Source organism: Pteropus alecto, unplaced genomic scaffold (genome assembly GCF_000325575.1).
Source record: "Pteropus alecto unplaced genomic scaffold, ASM32557v1 scaffold105, whole genome shotgun sequence".
Taxonomy (NCBI): domain Eukaryota; kingdom Metazoa; phylum Chordata; class Mammalia; order Chiroptera; family Pteropodidae; genus Pteropus; species Pteropus alecto.
Window position 1 is genome coordinate 757,080 of NW_006436294.1, and position 16,858 is coordinate 773,937.

The 16,858-nt window shown below is 45.9% G+C and overlaps 1 protein-coding gene across 2 annotated transcripts in view; it reads right to left on the reverse strand.

The window, feature by feature from the left end:
• The window catches only part of ADCY8 (adenylate cyclase 8), a 159,260-nt gene extending 142,404 nt beyond the window's left edge, over window positions 1–16,856 (reverse strand). The window contains exon 1 of one of the 2 annotated variants that reach the window (XM_006912922.1): window positions 15,534–16,856. In XM_006912922.1, the coding sequence (XP_006912984.1) occupies window positions 15,534–16,499 (966 nt within the window). In that variant the 5' untranslated portion in view covers window positions 16,500–16,856. The remainder of the gene's footprint in view (window positions 1–15,533) is intronic. The other variant, XM_006912923.1, reaches the window with a different exon arrangement.
• Between the last annotated feature and the right edge of the window lie 2 nt (window positions 16,857–16,858).

Here is a 16,858-nt window from a genome sequence, read left to right on the forward strand (position 1 = left end):
CTTTTGGACTCATGTGACAATGTCATTTATTTTGCAAACTGGGACACTTTTGAGTGTGAAAGGAGACAGGCATACATCTGGAGTGTCCTGGACACACCACGATGTATGGGCCTCCTACCCGTGGCATACACCGCTGGGGGAGGCACAGGTCAATTGCCTGTCTTCAAACTCCATTCCCAGGCGATTGCTTAATAAAGAGCAGTCACTTCAAATCAGTAAGCGTACAGCTCTGAGGATGTGTCAGTCAACAAATCAGTCTAAATCCCGCCATCACCCTATGGGGACACAGACGATAAACAAATAAGTAAAAACACATAGCATTTCCCGTGCACCGATGAAAAGTGCTATGGAGAAAAATAAAGCCGATTAAGAGGAGAAGGTAAAGAGAGGAGAAGCGGGCTCCTCCTTCCTGTGGGGTCAGGGACGGTATCTCTGATATGGTTACATCTGAGCAGAGATGCAAAAAAGGGGAGTAAACCAGTCAGGCATCCAAAGGAATGATGTGGAGTAAATGTTCCATTATCAGCAAACACTCGTAGCCAGTAAAAGGGATAAAGAAGGATGATCGATAAGACACGAGCTAGTCACCTTTACAGAGACTTTAAAAACCCACTTCCGATATGCCTGCTGTCTGCTCTACAATTCGGGCTATTCAATCTTTAAACAATTCGTGACAGATAGCTGTATCCAACTGTGACCATTGCAAAAATAATAGTTAAATTTATTAAGTTTCTCCTAGATGCCTGGCACTTTATAAAAAATATTTTCCCCTTACAATAACAGGTCAGTATGGGGGTTATGACACCCACTTTTCCGATGAGAAATGTGAGGCTCAAGAGGTGAAGACACCTGTCTGTGCCCACGGCCAGGCGGTGGGGGCTGAGAATGAACCGCGTCTGCTGACTGCAAACGTCCAGCCCCTTTTCCAAAGACTCTACTTTTAAACTCTACGTCTAGAGAAGAAGCCTGTGTTGGTCTGAGAATGAGAAGAAACGTCCAGACCCAGTGACTGATGGAAATCCCTTCCCTCATGCATCGCCCAGCCAATATTTCTTCAGTGCCTAGGACAGGCCAGGCGCTGTCCTCCACTCCGGGATGCACTCGCAAAAAACGACAGTTTCCTATCTGTGCCCCTGCCCTGCTGGCAGCAGAGCTAAATTCATTATCGGGAGTGGTAGAAGGAAAAAGTGATTTTTCTTTTTTTAATGGAACACTGTAAAGGGGAGGGCAATGTGGGGGGTGGGCAGTGATGCCACGTGGAAGAGAGGTGACAAATTTAAATAAGAACGTCAGGGTAGATGCTCCCCCTGAGAAGGTGGCTTTCCAGCCAAAACGTGGAGGAGGAGAGTGAGTGAACCATGCGGACGTCTGGGTAAAGGACGCTCCGGGCGGAGGGACCAGCCGATGGTAAGGCCAGGAGGGGACACTCGAAGGACTTCTAGGAGAGACTGAGCTGGAACTGAGTGAAAGAGGGAGAGAGTCATGGGAGACAGGGCCGAAGAAGGTGGGGGCCGGAGGCGGATCTTGTGGTCCCCGGAGGGACAGCAGGCTCATCCAGCACAAAAGGGGAGCCGTGCTAGATTTGGGGCAGAGGAGGGGCTGACTTGCCTATCTCCTCGACTCAGGAGTTGTCCCCCAGAAAGCCACTGGCCTGTCTGCCAGAACGGGTAGGACACAAAATGCAGGCTGCCTCCTGATTCCTTCTGAAGTTTTTTAGCCCTAAGAGTCCCGCTCCTGCCCCCATCCAGGACACTGGGGACAGGAGTCCTGCTTCAATTCGAAGGGGCCTTTGGTGGCCTTGACCATCCTTTCAAACTTGGAATGTCTGTGGTTCTAGAAATCCAAGTCCGATGACCAGAGGCATTCAGATTGGGGTTCCTCGCTCCCACCGTGAGTCCTGTGGACAATGGCCTTGTATTTAAGTACAGGAAGTATGTTTGTATAACTGCCCTCTGTGGTCTGGAGGGAGAAACACTCAGAAGCCAGGAGGCGGCAGGTTCTGGGTGTGCTGCTGGTAGAGCTTCCCCTCTCCTGGGGTTTGGGGGGCAGCCGCCAGAGGGTGCTGCTCTCACTTGTACCCCCAGCCGGGGGTCTGACACCACCGCCAGCCAGGGGCAGGCACAGGAACTAATCAGCAATCACGGCCCGATAACAGCTCATTTCCTCTACCCAGCAGAGTTTTGCAAATGGTGACAGAGATGCCATGTGAGAAGGGAAAAAAATATTCCTACTAGGTAGTGAACAGCGCAGGAACGAGAGGCTGCCGGGGGTCTGGATGGGAAGAGGCCTTTCGGGGCTGCCTCGCGTCTGAGAAGCAACAGGGCTCGTCCCCTAACCAAGTTACACCAGCTGCACGCTAAACCGCAGAAAACTTAAAAATAGAAATTATATTACAAATGCCAAGTATTTTTCTTTTTTTAGTATGAGAGCTCCGAGCAGATTATTTGGCATCAGTGTTGGTTCAAAGGAAAGAAGTGAGCTTTGAAATACAGGTTTCTCCTTCAACGTTTCATCAAAATAGTGGCTCAGTGGAGTTCCAATACTGCCTCCTTTAACTATTGCTTAGTTTTTAAAGGTCAAAGAGAACACTCCGAGAAAGAGAAATCGTCCTTTCTCTCTCTTTTTGTTTTGTTTCCTTTGGTAAAATACACCATATTGGAGAAATAACGTTTGTATTAAACACAGTCTCTCAGCTTTCCATCAAATGATTTGGAAAGATCAGGTAAAATATCACAGGCATACATTTGCATTAACCAGGCTGTTTGCTGGTGGTGCTATGGCCTGAGCCTCCTACCAATCTTTTCATTTTGGCTGCGATACTCTCCCCAGCAGCCCTGTTCATTCGTTCATTACTTACGGACCTGTCCCCAAAGTGGAGCAGACAAACGACAGTAGGACTCAAAAATCCTTCTCATTAGTCTGTCAGTCTGTCTGTCTGTCCGTCCGTCCATCTGTCCATCCATCCATCCATCTGTCCATCCAATCCAACATCAATGTCGATTTCCTCTTTCTGAGGTCGACACATCCTATATGTTTTCTTGACAACGCAGCTTTATTGAGATTCGTCATAAGAAATAAGCAGTAAGAGTAATTACGTTTAATAAAATTGGGTGTTGCCTCTTTCATGACACCATCTCTTTAAAGACTGTGGAAGCCACGAGTATTTTTACCAGCACATAAACTATGAAAAGAAGAGCATAATGATTTTGTGCAGGATCGCTGGAGTTACAAATTGGCAGATTCATCGGGTCATCTTCCCTTGGTACGATTCCTGTTCCACTGCTGGTGCCGAAAATATTTTATCTGCAGTTTTTAGCCTTATCCAGTACTTGAGTCAGAGAGAAACAGTCCAGAAGCCTGGCAGAAGCAGCAACCTGAACCCTGGTCCACCAAAGCTTATCTCACCTTCTTGAACATTGAAATTCTATTGCCATACATCCTCTAAAGAAGCCAGAAGTACCAACTGGACTTTAACTCCAGCCCCACGTTAATCCCCTCCCTTCCTCCCTCCCGCTCTCCCCTCCCTCCCTTCCACGCTCCGTCATAAATAAATAAATAAACACCAGTCAAGTATGGGATACTGAGAAGATCCTGGTGAGCAAGCAAATCAGACCCATTCCCTATTTCCATTGCACTTATTGTTAGGTAGGAAAGACAGTCGCAGGATTAATAGTCACACACACACACACACACACACACACACACACACACACACGCACACACACGGTATATGCTTTCCGAGAAAAAGAGGAGGGATTTAAAAATGTGATTAAGTTGCAACCGAAGGGAGGGCAGGGAAGCTCCCCAGAAAAGGTTCCTTGAGCTGAGAATAAGGGAAGAGCATCTCAGGCAAAGGAGGAGTAAAAATTCAGACAGCTCAGAGGCAGAAAAAGGCACGTGCGTCTTTCAAGGAACTGAATGAAGGGCACTGCGTCTCTGGGAATGAGGAGGAGATGAAGAATGCCACCATCGGAGGGAGACACATCAGACCTAAAAGGTGGGTGGGTCCCAGGACAGAGTTCCGCCTTTGTCTGAAGAGCAGGGGTCTAGGCCGTCATCATAAGAAAATCACCACGCTGGTGCCACTGTGGACGGTAGGTTGGAAAGGGTTGAAAGGAGTGTCTCCCGCACTATCGCGGAAGGGGCAGAGACACAGGTGGATAGACTTGGGGACATTCAGGACTTGTCAGGAACTTGCGATAGACTGGCTATGGGAGCTCAGAGCGGGAGAAGGGACGGGGATGCCTGGGGGCTTTCTGGCTGTTGACGTCTGTCCTGTGTTGGGCAGAGTTCCAACCCAATGGGAGAGCAAGGCAGCCTGCTCCTGTGTGACAGCATTCGACTCATCTGTTTCAGAAATAATACTACTACTGTCTAGTGCTTGGATACTGGTGTTTATTGGTTCAAACTCTTTCATATTCATCAACTCCTTTCATATTTAAAAATGGTAAAGTTTTGGCAGCAGGCATCTTATTGTCATCTTGTTATGGATGAAGCGCCTGACGTAGAGCAGGCTTAAGGCAGTTCCTTAAGGCCACAGTGTCTATATCCTGGGGTCTGCAGACAACAAAAAGGAAACCACAAAAGCCAGTACCCCAGCTGTGGATACTCAGGCTACGTAAGCGCCCAGCTCTATCACTTCTAGGCAACGCTGGCAGAAAATGGCTTGTCGATCACAGCTGACATGCACATTTGAAAAAAGCCGGATAGGTAATTCTGATAAGCACCACCAAGTCACTAATTAAATATTCAAAAGAAACCGTTGTCTGTCAGTTAAATATCTCAGTCACTATTCCCTTCAAAACAAATGGACTGACTAAAATGGCGCACAATTTTACAACCCGGTATTGTCCGTCATTAAACCACTAGAAGAAATTAAATATTAAATACCGTCTAATAAGTAATTCTCTCAGCATTTGCTACATCATTACTCATATTTCTCTTCCTTCTCGGAGGTCACAGACCTCAGTAAGCCATGTTTGCTATGGGAATTCTCATTATCTGATTTTAAGAGACAAACAAACCAAGAAAGCATACGAATCCCCACGTTCACATTCATTATAACTCATGGGAATAAACACTTTAGAGCTATGGGGAACCTCAAAAATGATTTCATACTGATAGAATTTTAGAGCTGTGAGGAATTCATTTTGAGACTGAAACAGGTCAAGTGGTCTGTGCATTGCTGTGCCTTATTAGATGTAAAATCCTAGGTTAGTCTTTCGATGACTATGAGGTGCTACTTTCAATGCCATGTGCTGCCCTGAGCTCCATAGAGCAGTAACAAGATTATAAGGATTGCTACCATTCGGAATACAAATTTCATTTGTCTTCTTCTTCATTACTTTTAGTGCATTGCCTCTGAAACTAGCAGAGTTAATTGAGATAAAGTGGCCTTATAAGACCATCAGATTGAGGGGCAGCTTTGAAATGAGACAGGTGTGGTTTAGAATACCTTATTAGTTGTACGTCTGAAGGGAAATGATGTGACTACCCTGAGCTCAGTCTCCTTGGCTCTCAAAAAAAGCAGCAGCAATGCTGATGCTAAGACGACTGTTAGGGCATTTACTCATCAAGCCTCTGCTATGAGTGTCCCTTGTGATGTGGCCATGTCCATTCCAAGGATGCACAAAAGGATGGAGCCTAGCCTCAAAGAGCATGTGGTTTAGTAGTAGAAACAGAGAAGGCAGCCATAATCCCGGTCTTACCTGCCAACTCCTAGTCCTCTTTCAGGTCTTAATTAAGAAATATTTTCTCAGTTTGAGTCTGGTTCTTCCTTTTAATTAGAAACCAGGGCCAGGACTCAGTTGAGGCAGGCTAGGTGCCCAGGGCACATGGTGGCAGGAAGTGCTTCCTCTCAGGGCTGTACAAGTGCAGGGTCAGCACCTGAGAGTGAGCGCCTCTCATCTTCGCATCCTGAATGCCTAACTAGCCCCTATCTAGTCACCGCCTGGCGCCAAACCACGTCATCTGGCTTTAAAGCACTTAACCGGGTTCTTATCTTTCTCATAAATAGAGAAGGGGGGACACTATTCATTTGATGTTGACTGGGGCCATGAACCCATTCTCACATGAGCTGCCCACCACCAACACCTTAGGAAGGCTCACCCAAGTGACGGGGAGGGTTTGACTTTGAACTTAGGAGAAAACAAGTGTGCTCTTATTGGTTTTGATTCTATTTCTTGAACTGACAATAGAAAAATGAACTAAGTGGGATAATGATTCACAAAACTGAAAACAGAAGACTTATACTCGTAACCCTTTTTGGACTTCATGAAGACTGCTTCAGTTAACTGCCTTGGGTTTCGATATCCCAAACCAGGCTTTATTTGGGTTTTAGGCAGTCTACAGACAGACTGGCCCCATTAAGATACAAACTGGTCTTTATGTGATAGGTTTTAAGCTGTGGGAAATGGTGGACAAAGCAATTATCCAGTTACTGTGCTCAGCAAAGTCAACGGTGTTGTTCAATGGCCTCCTCTTAGGAGCGAGGCTGACTAGTTGAGTGCTCAAAGCCAGGTAGGAAGGTTGAGGCACCTCTTGCCCACGGCTGCAGCTGAGCGAAGCCAGATGGTGAACATCCACTGGTGACCGGAAGGGAGCACCGCTGGGAGGTCAGGTCGAAGAAGCAATTCTGCATCTATCACAAAGCAAAGACGGCCTCAGGGAAGTGTTTGTGTTGGGATTCAGAGCTGGGGTGCTGAGGAACCCAGGAGGAAGCCAACGGCAAGGTAAGACCTGCATTAATACTTGCGCTCCAGTTTGGATGGGCTGAGTCTATTTAAAATATTCAGGAATGGGCAAACACCTATGGATAATACGAATAACTTAGGTCCATATTTTTTTTCCTTAATTTTTAATTTTCTTCTACTTTTTTTTTTTTTTACTTAAATAATCTGGATAATCACTTGAATTTTTCTACTATAAATTCTTTAATACAAGCCTAGTGAAAACTCAGCTTATGGCTTTCAGCCTAAAGCACTTCATGGGATAACTCTGGGTGTGTTTTTCCTGTCTTGACCAGAGAAACCGACTTCTGTTCTCTCACTGGTTCTCATTTCCTGTGGATGACTGTGTGATCAAGGAGAAGGAGATGGCCATGGAATAATCATTCCTTCCATTCACGTAGAAGTACGGTAATTCGGAGCTACCCATGGGCCAGGTGCTACGCTAGGTGGTAGGGACCAAAGATGAGTAGGGCACACTCCTTGACCTCCTTGGGCTCATGGCCTGGTGGGCACATGGGAACGTTATGTTGCTCTGACGAGGGAAAATGCATTGTGTGCCAAGAAGAGGGAATTAAGCCTTACACGAGCACCTCGTCTGCCCACCCTTGTGTGCAGATGGGTTGCCTCGAGCTCCAAGGCCAGCTGCTCCGTTTTTAGCTGGGGTCACTGTGAACACAGAGCGGCTGGAGCGCCCGGAGCTGCAGATCAGCCTGACCTTCTCCACACATGGCAATTGCTTCCTCATGCCAGGCCTCCTGGTCACCAGGGGTGGGGCGCATTCAGTTTGTAATAAGGTGATAGGTAACTATCCAACCTCTTAGCCTTTCCCCAGAGTCCCTTTACATTCGTCACTAGGATGGAATGTCCATACCCATTTACATACCCAATTTCTTCTAGAGTCTGACCTTTCCTTTCACGCAACTCCTTAAAGAAATCCACTGCAGTTTTGATTTTTTTTTCGTGCTTTAGAAGTCTGTAGTAAAAGCAGCCCGAGCCTTGTCTTTCTGTAGAATATTTACTGAATGCTGTGTTCCAGACATGTTCTAAGAGCCAGGCACAAACCTCCCACCTCTGCACCAGTCAAACTCCCTCCCCAAACCCATTCAAGCATCGGCCTCGTTACAGCAACAACCTTGACCGTTTAGTGCACACAGCTGTGTTGCAAAACCCAGAACCCAACAGGCAGTCAACAAATACTTGTTGAACAACTTACCTACTCAACCTCATTCTTCCTAATGCAATCCTGAGTTTTTGAGGGGTGGTAAAATCTAATTTCTGTTTGCCATTCTCTCTTGCTGAGGGAGTGGCCTTGTGTCAGAATTTTGGTCCCCAAAATATAAGCAGACATCACTGGGCAGGGATTCCAGAAGAGCTCCTAAAGTGGCAGCCAACTCAGTTGGCAAATGTCCTTTGGCCATCTTGGCCTCTTGCCCTTTGTCCTCTCCTTCTTCCTGCCTCCAAAGCAGCCATGATGGCTTGGACATGCAGCCAATAGCTTTCAACTGACCTTGAGGAAAAGACGGCCCACATGGGAATCTCCCTTAGGCCGTCCCTTGTAGACTGCAGTACAGCTTTCCCTTGAATAATCCCTTGACGGGGAGCTCAGCACTTCCAACAGCAGCCCTTTGAGCATATCTGTTACAAAGCCTCGGCTTCAGGTGAACCCAAATCTCTGGTGCTATAGCAACCACCCATGGGTCTTTACTCTGTTCTAGAGGATGGCATAACATACGTGGTCTTTCTTCATTATAAAAGCACCCCCAAGTATTTGAGGACACCCACCTTCTATCCTCTATATCCCTTCTATCCCCAGGCCTCTCTATGTTCTTCTTCTTCTTCTTCTTTTTTTTTTTTTGGTCCAGTTTTGTTAAATTTTTTATGCTTCATTTCTTCTTCCTGTGTTCTGAGTTAAAGGAATACGTATATTTTGCTTATGCATTCCCTAATTCTTAGTCATCTATTGTATAAGCAACCACATGTATTCAGCATTAGATCACACAAAAAAAGAAGAAAAGATTCTGAAATGGTTTACTCCAGTCAAATGGAAGCAGCTGACACAGGACAAGGATGTGTTGTTTACAAAATGGTTCAAAAATAGTTCTTGATTCATGTGAAAATTTTCGACTGGCATGCACTTTATACAGAGATGGCGGTTTTAAAAATTTACTCATTAAAAAAAATCAAAACGTGAATATGATTTAATTTCACATCGAGCTCATTCATGTCTTCACCATGAATAATTTTATCATTTCCTGATTTAGGAGAATTTTGGTCTTCGAACAAAGAGTTGAGGCAAAAAAGTCAGGAAGTGGGATGGGAGGGATAGAAAACCCCAGAAACTAAATAATGTGCGAGGGATTGTACATATTAAATATGTGATCTAGGTAAATGCAATTCGAATATCAAGTCACAGACATGCCCAATGAGAGTCCCATGCAGAGACGTCTAAGAAACAACGAAGCACAGGTCTATCTGACAACGAACACGTTGGGTTATCACGCCAGTTCATTGATGGAGAGGTGGTCACACCGTTGCATTCAGTGTCAGAAGGCAACTTTTATCCCCCCTGGGATGTGGCCAGGCCTCCTTTAAAACGTCTGGCAGTTCAATGGTTAATTCATCTACTCCACATTCTTCCTCTACCCTGCAGGGCTGACTGTGAAAAATCTTGCAGTGAGAAAAGCTGGCTTCCAAGTGCTGCTTAAGTGACCTGACTTCTTAAAATAGTCCTTCATAAACAAAACTCACATGAGATAATTTGAGTGTGTAAATCCAGTTATGCTTCCTGGGGAAGCAGAGGGCAGATTATTCTGGCTTCTACGGCTCTGCTGTGGCCGACTAGGTAAAGCGGCTTCCTCTGCTAGAGCCCCAAGAAAATGCCGGGGAAGAAATTATTTACAGAACCCATTCTCTTGCTAACTGAGGTTCAAATGGATAGATCACAGAAAATTCGCCAATCTTCAGTTTCTGTTACCTCGAATTCCAGCCCAGAGAGAACAAAGAGCACACTTCAAAAGCAATGTGTCAAGGGAACTGATATGCTGTCCAACTGTGTATTCTGGACCTGCTGTTCTCCCAGGGAATCAATATTATGCCCATTTGTTGGTGAGGAAAGGTTTGAGATGAATGTTGCAAGTGCCTCCTAAGTTCTGAAAATAAACACATGTAGGACCAACTGAAACAGACCCACTTGTGAAATGAATAAATTAGCATCCTAAGAAATATTTAGACAACAGTGAAATATCACATCAGCACGATTGTAGTAGTGTCCTTTGATTACACACTAACAGCAGCACTGAGTTTGGGATAAACTTTTTTTTAAAAAAAAAATCCTTTTCTTTATATCCTGGGTTTCATTTGTTTTTGAGGTGCCCTTAAAATGTCATCAAACATCAAGGTGTAACTATGACTAATGTATTGGTCCTACTTAGCATGACATTGCAGCAGCTGCTCCAGAAGTAAAGACCTCCCAGTCTTCCCAGTTCTAACCTAATTATGCTATGACCCACTGATAGCAGTCAGGTGACATTGCCAGATATGAAGGAATACACATTTATAATTCAATCTCGCAAAGCACGCACCCTACAATCATTTTACAACTCTCCATAAATCAGATGCCATGTCTATTTGCAACTCCAGGGCAAAGGTGTCTAAAATCAGGCTGATTGGATTTAATTGGTCATTTTGGAAGTCATTAAAAATGTCCTTTGCCAAGTCTACTCTCTATCCACCACCATCCCAAAGGGAGAAAAGAAGGAAAAATTAGAACCAAAAAGGACAGTCTCTGGGTATTTTTCACAAAAAAGAATATTTCCATTTTCTGGCATTCAGAGGAATCTCTTGGGGATGTTGACACTCAAATCTGTTTTTGAAAGTCATTTTCTCAGACATGCTGGGATGAGGCAATTATTGTTTTTGAAGCCTACGTAAATTTGCTAAAGGAAAATGTACAGAAAGGGAGATATTTGGGGTTTTACAAAACGCACACCATACCTAGCGAAGTGCACTCATTTAATGGTTATTTGTGTGTTTTGAAGTGAGTTGCTACCTTGATATCAAATACCAAAGTGAATGATTTAAATTACATCATCTGGTGTACATTAAGTAGGCATATGATTCTCTTTACTTGATGTGAGTTAGCAGACTTAGAGAACTTACACACTTACATTTAAATTGTTCAAATAGGATTGGAAGTGCATTTGAAAGCACACACAAAAGCCTGGTTTTTTTTTCCCCCCGATCCCCATCTATTACTCACACCATAAGCCACTCTCTTACACAGTACAAACAAGACATTTTCCCTAAAAATGATTTTTAAAAGGCCAAATAGTAAGCTAAAAGTCCTTGCTCTTAGTCAAGTTTAATGACCACGATTTAATTAGAACTTTTCTGGCTCTCGTCTCTACTATTTGATGGGACGGACGTGTGTAAGACAGGCATGAGAACACTGCATGGACAATTCCAGTCTGACAGCATGACCTTGAGCGCTAACTAACCTGGACTTGCATACCTGGCTGCCTGTGCTTCTAGAGTTATCTTGAAGAAATTACTTCTGCTCTGACACTTCTGCTCATCTACCTCACCAAGAGGTTACAGAAGACTAATTAGCCACAAGCTTTAACATTTTAGAGTTGTCCTAGAGGAAAGAATAATACAGCAATCTTTCTGGTTGCCCATGTTGTCTTTCGGTTTTCCAATAACTAAATGATTTTCACCATCTCATCACTAATGAGCTGAAGAATGAGCACGAAAAAAGTTTTAAATGTTAGGTAGCTCATATTTTGTCACCAGCAATTAAAATAGAGGGAAAATGCTAATTATGGCAATAGGGCTTGGAATTCATCTGCTCCAATGAAAGAACCTAGCAAATATAACCTTATCATTGACATTTGACTGATACATATAATGTCTTTTGGTAATGGATATACTCATCTAGCAGGATAAATAATTTGTTTAAGATGGAGGGAGAACCTGTATCTCAGAGGGACCCTGGACCAAGGCACTGGCATCACTGGTTTAAATCCCATTCATGAAGCTGATTTAACTTGAAATGAGCGAGGCAGGACTGCAGCCCATAATTGAAGTGTTTCCTACAGCTGAGCTTTGTCAGTGTGAACGTAACAGGAGCCCTTAGGACTGGGCTCTGGACCTTCTGAAGTTTCCTCGGTATTCCCAATGCCGCTTTGGACCTAGAAAATAGGTGGGTGCTCACAGCTGCCCTGGACAATAATCTCTGTTCTTGGGCAGGCAACCCATGACCTCAGTGAACTTCTCTGTTCACCGAGTGGAGCAAACATAAATCATTTCTTCGCGGATGGCAAGGAACTTCCTCAGTGGCCCCTTTTAAGTTCCATCTTGTACCCACAGTGGAAAGCACATGGTCATCTAAACACAGGATGCTGTCTCTTCACACAGGGCATCTGCAGGGATGTGCAGTTTGGCTGATACCCTGTCAAGCCACAGATATAATAATTCCCTGCACCAGGGGAAGAGGAGAAGTGGGTTCCCGAAGCTTGGATTAAGGGAAGGCAATCATTAGCTCATTTGTTACTTTTGAAAATGGCATTTTCAGTGAAATGAAACAGATGCTCATGCGTGTTGATTGTATATACGTTCTAGTTTCCTGCTTCTCGAAAATGCTAAGTTAAATGTGAGCCATTTTCTTAACGGGAATCAAGATTAATGTAGAGCAAGATGATATCCCAGTGTTTGTGGCCTTCAGTTCACAAATTTGTCTCCAGCTGAGAAAGATGATGAGCTTACTACGAAGAGACTATTCGCAGGAATATGGTCATTTTTCTCTCATAATTTCCCTTTGGCTTTTTCGTTAAATGCTATTTCGTGTGCTATGTGGGGTATGACTCTCTTGAGTAGTGAAACAGGTACCCCTCACTCTTGAGCCATTTCAAGTGCTTATGTGTTTAGAGGAACAAGCCCTAAAGGGCCTCTGATGAAAGACTGGCTCTGGAGCTAGAATTCGAATCCTGCTCTCACCACCTGCCAGGCTCATCATCTTTGGGACGTCCCCTTAAAGTCTCTAAGAATCAGGAATTTCTTCCCTAAAACGAAAATGACACCATCTGTTTGTCATCATTCGATGTGATAATGTATGTAGTTACATGTAAAAGACTGTACAAATGTAAAGGATTATTATTGTGCTTTGATTCCTCCAAAAGTGTTTACATATAAAAGACTGCCTTACATAAACTTACATGTGTGTGTGTAGAAAGCTTCCACCAACACAACATCAGGGAATGTGAGTATTTTATAATACTGCCTATGCAGTGAGTAGTCCTGTTCATTCAGTGGCTGTTGAGTACCTACTATGTACCTGGCCTTTTTCAAGGTGCTAAGGATAAAGTGGTAAACATGACAGACAACATCTTAGCTTTAAGGTGTATACTATCAAAAAGGGAAAACGAAACAGTATCTATTCAAAAAATCACAGATTTTTTTTTTTTTTAAAGCAATGCATTCTCCACTCATCCATCCGCAGGATATGAGAACCTCTAGAGGGCGCCAAAGGAAATGTTTTGCGGCCAAAGATAGGCAGGTTCTTTCAGCACCTAAGGGGAAGGAGAGCGCCCTGGTTGTTCCTTAGAGTCCGATGACAGACTCACGCAACGGAAGTTTGTCTACAATTCCCACCCAACCAGAAAGTTGAATCGGCTCGGTCTGCATGTACCAGGACCTTGGTTTCCACAGTAAAGGGTTGTTTATGATGAGGTGTGAGCGAGAAGACATTTGGGGGTATTTTTATTCTACTGCCATCTGGTAGTATTTGAGTAGAGTATAAAACAAATATGGAGCCAAAATTTACTTTCTGGATTCATTTGGCAAGAAAAATGTCTCTATATTTAGAACTCAGAAAATATTCATCATTGGCCACTTAGGATGTGTTATGCTAAATACTATTCCAAACTGACTTGATGAAATCTTTTAGTAATGTGTACTAAGGAAGGCTTGTGTTTGAAAAGCAATAAGTTATAATAACTGGAATTTTATGAAACTGATCAGATAACTATGATATACTGTGAAGACAACTCAGTGAAAAAAAGAAGGGAAGAGAAAGAAGAGAGAAAGGGGAAAAGGGAAGAGAAGCAAGAGGGGAGAAGAGACATCTGCTGATGTCTAGGTACATAGTGAGGAAAAGGAAAAAAAAAAGAATTAGAGAGCTTGGAAGAAAGTGAGAGACTCAGACAATATTGGGGTTCAGATCCATGTGCAAATAAGATTGAGAAGCACAGCTAAAATACAATTTTATACAATCCCAAATTGAGTCAGATATGGGTATTAAAGGTTCCTGATGATTTTGAGAAAGCATCCATTCTTGTCTCTAATGAGGAAAAGTTCAGCTGGTCAGCCATTACTAACTGAGGCTCTCATCACCCCATCTCATGCCTGATGATCACGGCCGCATACTTGATACCCTCTTTCTCTGCCTACGAAGCCTTCAAAAAACACTGTAGAAGCGGCCAACGAGATACCGAACGTGAGTGAATGGAGTGAGAACCATCGAAGAGAAGAGAATCCCAGACCGACTAGAAACCCAGAAGGTCAACAACAGATGAAGCACTCTGAGGGGGCCAGCGCTCTAAACAACACGGGTGATTTTCGGAGGTGTCATACCAGTTTATTCTAAGAACCATCTACTCAAACCTGACCACAAGGAAGAAGAGTGTTTAAGCTTCCAATACAGCAGAAGTGGCATCGAGGCTGAGGCCAGAGCAGGAATAGACAAAGCAGTCTCCTGTCCCAGCACCTCGCATCTGCCTTCTATGTGAAAACCCTTCAGCTTGCATTTCCCTCATTTTTATAGAGAAGCCCCCAAACTTAGTGTTCTGTTACCTGCCAGGCATTTGGCAAGGAAAATGACAGACCATTAATTATCTATTGGTTTTAATGAACTTAAACAATAGAAGCACTGTCTACCTTCTCCTTCACAGACAATGGGAACTTTATTCACACAGACACATCCATATTTAATGGGGAAAAATAGGAAGAAGGGGGAAGAAAGGAGAAAGAGACCTAAGAATTGAGTTCTGCCTAAATATTTCAAACCATCTACATCAAAACGCCCCTTTTCAATTAAGCAAAACTTGCATTTTGGGCCAATGACATTCCCCCTCCCACACACACACACCAGCACCAATTCCTGAGGTTGATTTACTCAAAGCACTGGGGCTGGGTTTTGTAAAAGAAAAAAAAAAAAAGATCTCACTTTAGATCGCCAAGGCAATAAAGAATGCTGAGATACAACATGTGTCACAGGATTGTCTGAAGGATTGGGCGCGATCATATAAGCACGGTTCTAAACATTGGCAATTAGTACGTGTTTAGCAAATGTTGATTTCTTGCAGAACTGAGGATTTGATGCGCAACGATACACAGAAACCCAGCTCTGAATCCCCAGGTCTCTTCCAATACCCTGCTGTGACTCCCATGAGTAAAGCTGTTAAGGAATGGGTCACCTTCTAAATCGGGTACTTCTCCTCCCCTTCTGTCTCCTGCTCCAGAGGCTGCAGACCTTGGGGCATGTGTGCCAGCAGAATGAAGCCTACTTCTTAGCTGATGTCAGAGAAGAATTACTCACAGAATCAGAGAAAGGTAAAGTTGGTAGAAACTTTAGAGGTCGTTTCGTTCCAATTATTCTAAGGGGGGAGATACACCATCCACTATTATCCAGGACCTCCTAGGTGCAAAGCACTGTGCCAGGCTGGGGGAGGGGGCAACCCTGCCTCTCAGAAAGCTATTACTAAGTAACGCAGAGGAGGCAGGGGGAAGGGCAAGACTGGCAGGAGTTACCTGGTTGATGGAAATGACCGCCAGCCGGGGGATGACCACTTGGAGGACCACCTGCAGCAAGGAGGTGCCCAGGCCCGCCAAGATGGCCCAGGTGAGCGGCAGCGGCAGCATGCTATAGGTGGCGAAGAGTGTGAAGAGCACATAGCCGATGCCATCGCCCAGAAGCCCGTAGCCAAGGCCTGCTGCCAAGATCTGGGTGGTCATGGCTACCCAGGTGACCACGCCGCTGTACTGCAGGTACGTGTGCGAGGTGGTGTCCTTCCTGACCACCACCAGGGCGCAGATCACCACCTCGATGCCCGTGAAGAAGCCCAGCAGGATGCCCTTGAGCGGGTCCATGGGGGCCGAGGCCAGGCTCAAGTGGAGAACCAAGAGGGTGAGTTTGGTCAGCACGTCCAGCACATTCATCACCACCTCGGATTTGCGCCTCTGGCCCAGGAAATAGCGCTGGTACAGGCGCTCCAGATCCCGGGACTTGAAGGAGTTGCGCAGGGTGGGGAAAATGACCCCTCGGTAGCTGTAGCCCCCACTGAGGAAGAAATCCGAGTTGCTCGGGGCGCAGTCAAGGTGCAGGAAGCCCAGGTCGCCCCCGCCCCCGCTGCCACTGGCGCTGCCGCTCCCACTGCGTTCCGGGAAGACTTTGGTGCCGCCCGTGCTGTGTGCTCGCTCCCCGGGGCCCAGCGAGTAAAGGGGCAGCGCCGAGTCGCTGGACAGCTGCGACGCGTGGTGGTTGGGGCCGCTGCCTGCCGGCTCCGAGCCTTTGCCCGAGCCTCCGCTCCCGCCGCCGCCGCCGCCCCGGTGCCCGTGAATGAAGCGCTGCTCCGTGATGTGCCGCACCGCCGTCTGCCACAGCAGCCGCTGCGGCCGAGAGCCGCTCTCGCCGTCGCCGTCGCCGGCCGGGGGCGTCGGGTGGATGGTGTAGAGTTCCTCGCTGCCGCTCAGGCAGCGCACATCGGAGAGCTCCATGGCTCCGGGCCGCAGGAAGCGGGGTGCAGAGCCGGCGGGAGGCGGCTGGGGGGAGGGCGTTCCTGAAGCCCCAAAGGCGGCCTGGTAGGAGCTTGGTGGCGGACCCTTCTGTCCCTTGCCGCCCCGTTGCAGGAGTCCTGGGCAGAAGGCCCCCTGCACGTCAGGTCATAGTGCGATCTGGGGCAAAGGGCGCCTGTAAGACCGCCGCAGACCCCTGCGTCCTTGCGCGCCGCCCTCCCGCTAACCCGCGCAGCTTGGGTGCGCGGCAGCGGCGGCTATTTGTCCACAGAAGCCGCGGCGCTGCGAGCCACGTAGCCCCTTTCCCGGGCTCGGGCTTCTCGTCTGGCTCTCGGCTCAGC